This window comes from Blennius ocellaris (assembly GCF_963422515.1).
Source record: "Blennius ocellaris genome assembly, chromosome: 11".
In the NCBI taxonomy this organism is placed as follows: Eukaryota; Metazoa; Chordata; class Actinopteri; order Blenniiformes; family Blenniidae; genus Blennius; species Blennius ocellaris.
The window spans coordinates 26960448-26967787 of record NC_137660.1 but is presented as its reverse complement, the minus strand read 5'-3'; the positions used below and the strand labels follow the sequence as shown (position 1 = coordinate 26967787).

General features: G+C 43.6%; 1 protein-coding gene across 1 annotated transcript; it reads left to right on the top strand.

Annotated features, from left to right (window-relative positions):
• Positions 1-4687: 4687 nt before the first annotated feature.
• On the top strand, positions 4688-6951 carry LOC308136447 (uncharacterized protein; the record flags this gene model as incomplete). The annotated part of the gene is made up of 3 exons (XM_080504783.1): positions 4688-5031; positions 6662-6745; positions 6833-6951. The coding sequence occupies exons 1-3, from the start codon at positions 4773-4775 to the stop codon at positions 6949-6951; spliced, it is 462 nt and encodes a 153-aa protein (XP_080360909.1). The 5' UTR covers positions 4688-4772.
• Between the last annotated feature and the right edge of the window lie 389 nt (positions 6952-7340).

The following is a 7340-nucleotide window of genomic DNA, read 5'->3' as shown; positions in this document are numbered from 1 at the left end:
TTTGGTAGCATCTACTTTGTCATCTGTCCATTTGAATGCTGGCTACTCTCTATTAATCAATCAATCAATCAAACTTTATTTCTATAGCCCTTTACAATCACCCAGTGGTATCCAAATTGCTTTACAACAAAGCTATATATATATATAAAAAAACAATACATTAAGAAATAAATACGAGAATAATACATAAAAACAATAAATAAAACACAGGTGCTGACTGTGGGAGGTGCGGCGGTGCTACAGGTTGGTGAAGCCTTCCAGAGATTCATAAAAAACAGAGCATACAGAATAAAACACACTGCCCTAGACAGTTAAAAGCCAACTTAAAAAAGTGAGTTTTCAGCTTTGATTTAAAAAGGCCGAGATCAGTGGTGGTGCGAATGTCGGAGGGGGGGCAGTTTGTTCCACAGTCTGGGAGCAGCAATAGCAAAAGAGCGATCGCCCCACTGTTTATATCTCGACCTTGGAATGTCTAAAAGACGCTGACCTGAAGAACGCAGGGCCCTGCCAGGGTCACGTATAGTTAAACATTGTCGGTGGTTAATTTTCCCTCCTGCGCTTTTCTCTCCCTCTTCCTCCTGTGTGATCAGTTTAATCACCTGGACCTGTGGCTCTTACTGTGCATGTCCAACTGGCCAATCGTGGCCAACAACCCTGGCCATGATTGGATGGAGGGGGGGGCCTCGTCTATAGTTGATTGTTTTCTGCTGTGTGTGTGTGGAGCTCTGATCCCTTTCAATTTGGCCGAGCGTTTTGTAGGTTTGCAGTGTGAGGTGAGGACTTTTGGTAAGTGTGGGGTACCCTGTACCTTTTTCAATCATGTAGGTACTCCTTTGTTAAATGCACTAGGCTATTGGGTTGGTGCCAACATTGTATTTACTTTTGATTTATCCACTGTTTTTAGACATGAAGGATATGGTTCTGACCCGGCGAAGCAATCCGTGACCATTGTAAAATGGACACTTTATGTCCTTGTCCTCCTTGGTAGTTGCGTCAAATCCTAGCGTGGTATTTGCATTTTGAAGAACTGCCTCAGCAGTTTGAAGTTCTGCGTTGTCCCCCCCCCAACTCTCCATCTGTGAGGAATTTCTTGCACCGTCACACCATTACGAAGTTATTACGTTACGATGTTGTTCGTGGGAACTTGGTTTTCCACTGCATGAAAAACTATCATCCGCATTTCTGAATTGTGGATTTCTCTTCCCACTTACTGGCTTTTGACATATTTTCCATTTCGGGCACCTTAAGTTAAAATAAAATACAAATAAAGTATTGTATGTATTAATCACAACTAATCCAGATGAATACCAACTAACTAACTTCAATATCCAGGGGTGGGAATGCTAAAAAAATGTATCATTTACATTTTCTGTCATTACTCCCCCTCACTTTTCTCCTAGTCAGAGAGAGATGGAGAAAACTAATAGAGCATTGGAATGCAACAGACCAAAATATTTGTCAGATTCCTAAATTTGACTGTTAAATATATTTTCATTTAAGAGCTTGTTGGGGCGCATGTAGGAAATGCCAATCCCTCGCAAATCCTGCATCTCGAACGTTTCTTCTGTGAGAACAAGACGAGGCTGCAGAGAAAACAATTTGTTATTCTGTGACTTTTGTAATTCAGTAATAAAAGTCTTCAAACTGAAGACAGGTGACTGCTGACCCTTTTTCCAAATCTGAACATCGCAGCCTAGACACAATGCTTAAAAATGTTTTTTTTTTTTTTTTCTGTGTGTATCGTAAATCTAACCTATGACACAAAGCATCTTACTTTTAATGTCTCATCTCTTTTCAGAATGCTTGATCCTTCAATCTACTGCAAGGCCCAAAGGACGACTGAAATGTATTCATTTCCATCGACGAACGAGCGACACCAGCAGGCTGGAGCAGCTTCTCAAGCTACCTCTTATTATACACAAAACACATGGAGAAATACGCAAGCTGGGAATGAAACCAACGCCTGTTGGTACGCCACCGTGAGCCCCGTCTTCCAGCAACCTCAGGGACGCATTGTCAGTTTGAACAATGGAGGATACCCGCGCCGGCAGATGTCTGGCTGGCAGAGTCATACAGTCTCCCATCACGCACTTTCACCTCAGCAAAGACTTGAAGTGAAGAACTATAGTCATCAAGCATCGATGACCAACGGCCAAATAGTATGGCCTAATCGTCAAAGGGAGAACACCGGCTTCCCAACGTCTCACGGAGTTCACGCACATCAAAATTATGGAAATATGAACCAAGTCTCTGCGGCGGCCCACACAGCAAATACTACCTCGGTTTCGTTTAACCAGACGACTCATGGCGGCACATTGGCCTCCACTGCATACAGCATGCAAGCTTCTCAGAACAACATGTTCGGACAAAACGAGGCTCGGCACGTGGCCGATCGCAATGTTTACGTGTCAAACTTGGCAACTTCATTACATTCCTTACAACAGAATTTGTCTGCATCCAATGCTCATCAGAAAAATCAACAATTCCCCGCCGAACAGCGCTCAGCATATAACTATGGTGGAGCTGGCAGCAACGACACTAATTCCCTGCTATATGTCACGCACAAAGTAAATAATTTGTATGATGGTAGCTCACATTCTTCAGCTGAAAGCCGACAAAGACTCGGCACTCTTGAAAATGGATCTGACACTAGAGGTCTTCCTCCGCCATACCGTGCTTCAGGTCAGAGAGTGCTGCAGCCTGTCAGAAAGCCTGAGTCTAGTCCAAATAAACAACCTGCGCCTAACGTGTACGTCTTCCAGGACACCTCCAGACAGCATTCACTAGAGAAACTCAAAAGCCACATTTCAAATGGAGCCTCGAGTAGTCCACCTAAAGAGAGAATTCTACTGAAGTATTTGCTAACTACTTCCAGTAGTATTGAAACACTTGAAGCCAGAAATGCCTCTCCGTCGGATAACAAAATCTCAAAAGAGAACCCGGCTGTGTCCTCCAGCGATTCATCTCAGTCGATGGCCCCACATTTTTCACCCCCGCGAAACAGAAACCAATCGCCCCGGAACCTTTCCGACACACGTCTAATGATGGAGAGGCCCTCACCGGTTCAACCAAGTGACTGCTCTGCCCACGCCGCTGCTCCGGGTACGAAAGTCATTGCTGTTGTGCAACCACTACCCTGTGAGAATGTCCAGGTTTGCAGTGAGCGGAGGTCTCCCGACACGGATAAAACATTTAGTTCAGCTGTGTCAAAGATAGCCGCGTGGTTGAGAAAAGAGACGGCTGTCTTGCCGGAAAAAACCTGCGGAATGAAGACCGCTGGAGGAGGATCTAAAGATGATTCGGATTTGTTGGCTGCACATTCACCGCCTCAAAGTTCAACTCAAGAATGTCAACTGGAGAACGAAAAAGGAGATGCTCAAGAATCGGTACCTTCTCCGGCGCTCGAAAGCACAAAGAGTCCAAAAGACCAAAAAGAGGGGGAAGAGAAGGAAACGTCTCGTCCAGCATCCCCGAATGCGTTTGTTCTTAGAGGGGACGCCGTCTACACAGAACAGCCCTACAAATCAGCGTGGCTGAATGTCAATGAGCAGCTTGACGACATTGATAAAGAGTTTGGCTTCCCGTGGTCTTTGAAGTGTCAGTACTACAAGCACGAGAGTGATGACGAGAGTGACGGCGAGACCAATGGCGTGATGACCGCAGATGCCGAGAGTGTGACGTCAAACCAGGTCTCGTCACAGACACAGCTCAGTCCTGCGCAGACGGCTGAAGACGGAGAAGCCCGGAGTCCAAAGTCAGTAAATGATGACACGGAGTCATGTTACTCTTTCAAATTGGAGGTTTTGCCTCCGGAGGTTGCAAAACATGTTTTCGAGCAAGCTGCAAGCTTGGTGACGCTGCATATTGACGACGATAAAGATACCGGCTCCGGGGAGTCAACGTTGGCGGATGAAGCCGCCAACCCAAAGACGATGGAAGAGCCTTCAGGATCACTGCTGAGTAAACCGAGGCAACGGAGAGTTCATGCTGCCGCGAAAAGGCAGCGCATGAAGAGGGGCGGTTCATCAAATGGGGAGAAGAAAACCCCAAATCCCATCCAATTAATTGACTTGACCAATGACCAGTCGACTTCAATAATCATAAGTGACGAGGATGAGGATTTTATCATCATTGAAAAGGAAATTCCCGCCAAGATACCAGATCCGGACGTAAACAGACCAGAACCCAAGGAAATATGCGCAGCATCTGTGCAGGTGATCACCTTGGAGAGTCCAGACAATCCAACCGACCGTGAAAGTGACGACAAGGCAGGTTGTGAACAGAATCTGGTCAAATCTGCTGAAGCAAATGAGCTACATTTGGATTTCCAGGCACCATTAAGTGACATATCTGACCTCGAGGACCAGAGCAGCAGTGAGTCCTTTGAAATCCGGAAGTCAAAGAAAGACAGACAGTCCGATGTGGATTCACAACATGCCCTTGAGAGGGTTTCAAAACGGGATGAGACTGTTGTTGATGCCACTGCTGCTCAGCCGTCACGTTCAATACAAAGATCTGTTCAGCTTGCTCTGTATGGCTCGGCGCAGAAAGGGCGCCGGGTTTATGAACCTCCAACATTTTTGTCCGTGCTTCTCAGTCCCTTGAAGAGAAAAGCCAATGAGGATGTCTGCAGAGCCAACAAACCAGTCAAGCAACTGATTTTGGAAAAATGGATGGAAAGTCTTCATCCAACCAAGGTTCGGAAAAAAAACCCACCGTCGGCTGAGAGCCCAAAGAGGGGAAAACGACCAGTTTCAAAGAAAAAGACGGGCATGGATCAGATGGACGGGCTAGTGAAGAGACGCAAAGTTGTCAAAAAAACCGCCAAGAAAAACGCCAAGAAAAACGCCAAGAAATACGCCGTCACGGTGAAGGAGGCGGACGAGCATGGTAAAAGTGAGCCTGAAAATGAAAACCGGGATCCTTCGGCCAATCCGGACAACATCGTCTTGAAGTTTACGGTGCTGCCCGATACTTTTGACTTCAAAGACCGATCAGAGACGACGGAGGAAACCCCCGCTGCTAAATCAGGTAAAAGATGACCTCAAAAAAGACAAATATTGGCTCAAGATCATTGAATCTCACACAATCGGGTTCATTCATTCCGTAGCGAAGTAGCATAACACCAATGTCTTTGTGTTAAGACCCTTGAAGAAATGGTGTCAAGAGTCCAGATTGCAACATTATAGAGCATGTTTTGGATCACATGAGTAGATGGTCAGTCTTGCATCCGCGAGAGATCGATGGTTCGCTCTGAAAGCAGTCTTTGGCCCTGTTCACACAGCAAAGTTTTTAAGTGAAAACGGCAAACCTTTGTGGCATTTTGGGGTCCGTTTACACCACAACAGTGCTCGCGAGTGTTAAAGTGGACCTATACCTACATGTTGGGAGCGACAGCTGTTTAAGAAACTCACATGTGGAGTCAAAAGAAGTGCAGGAACCAGACTCCACTTCTTTAGTCTCCCCAGACTCCTCCCAGCGATTTACTCCACAACGACCCTACGTTTTTAACCTCTGATGGATTATTCTTTTCTTTTAATAAGTAACTATCAATTCCCACCTGTGGCTTGACTTTTGGACGTCTCTTCTTTATAACCCGAAGAGCGCCTCCCCTCCTTGTGGGGCCTTGCCGGACACACTTCCAGTCACATGTTTTGGCATATATTTACACTTCAGTGCATTTTCCACATTCCACACTGGGACACGGTGACATTGGTTATCAAAGTCCATGGCCTTGTTTCTGCTTGGTTTAGTGGTTAACGTATTTGTCTTCACCCGTCTCCTCCCTTTATTAAACCTACTTTTAGCCCACTTGTGTGGCTTCATTACAAAAACAAAACAGCGCCAACTTGTGGCCTGGCATGCTTACTACATTGTTTTCAGCGATTCTGCCATGTCTGAGTAAATGGACATTGCTTTTCAAAACATTGCCATGCAAATGCAAAAAATTTAGTTTTCATTTGAAATTTTGTGTAAATGGGGCTTTCAACCCACTTCCTAAAGAATTCCTTAAAAAAAAAAAAAAAAAAAGTCAGCAAATTTGTTAGGAGGGAAAGTTTGCACAGTCAACAGAGAAATGACCACTTGCAGCCACTTTTAGGTTTTTCTCGTTTCTTTTGCAGGATGCTAGAGCCATGTGGTGATTATCGTGAGACAACAAGGCTCTGCAAGATTTTTTGAAGACATCCCGTGAGAGTTTTTTTTTTTTTTTTAACATATTGAGAGATTTTATAAAACCATCATTTGTTAATTGAAATTATGTTTTGGTTGGTTATATAGTTTCCAACATATTTTCATGACATATTAACATTTGTCTTGTTTTTTTTGTCCAAAATAAAACGTTTTTGATATATTCATTAACCCCTGAGAGCTCAAATTCTCCAAAGTATTCCAGTTAGTTCTTTATAAAGGATTAAATAAATTTTAATGGTAATGAAAAAAATTACCATTTCCGACACCTATGGCCATTTTGATTTCCTGTACGGGACTAAATGAAAAATGATGACCTGCTACAGGGCACTCATGGAAATTTCAAGCCAATTATGTTCTTTAAGGATGTTTTAAATCACGAGCAATGACATGTCATTTTGTTGATGCCATTACGATGTTTAAAGAAATAATTCTAGTTTGTGTTCTCACTGTTTTTGGTTTCCATTTTCAGCTGGATGTGAGCGCTCTGTGAAGAAGCCTGAGCCCGTTGGAGGAAAACACCAGAGCCACAATGAAGTGGTCAACAAAGAAAAAGGTAACAAACGCTCAAATTCCCCCTCGTGTCATTGTGGCTCGTGGCTACAGAATACATTTTCTAATTTTGATCTCATTTTTCTTTTAGTCACCTGGAATATGAATCCTTCAAAGCTCGTCTTGCCGCCTCCTATTCCCAAGAAGTCCGACATCTTTCACGAGTTTCAGAAAAAGCACACTAAAAAAACCTCTGCTGCTTACAGATGATGAACACGGGAGGCCCATTTTTGATACAAAGTTGTCTTTTCTCAGGGAAATGATTCTTTTGAAATCAACACATTTTTCCTCCTCATATATTTGTGAATATTCACTACTTTTCTACATATTTTTCTACAAGTATTTTGTGTTGAATTGTTTTGGTTTTTCCAATACATTTTGTTATATTTTTTGTATTTGGACCATTTGAATGTTGTCTTTTCTGTTACTCTATTGATAGGGTGGAAAAACCTCTCTGCGTTTAAGTAGTAAAGTGTAAACCTAGTATCAGTATTGGCTCTTGCAACTGTTTGTTTTGTTACTGTGTGAATAAACTTTACATCTTTGACAGATACTGATAAGACTTGCCATTGAAAAGTGGCTGCGAGTGTTTACAGAGG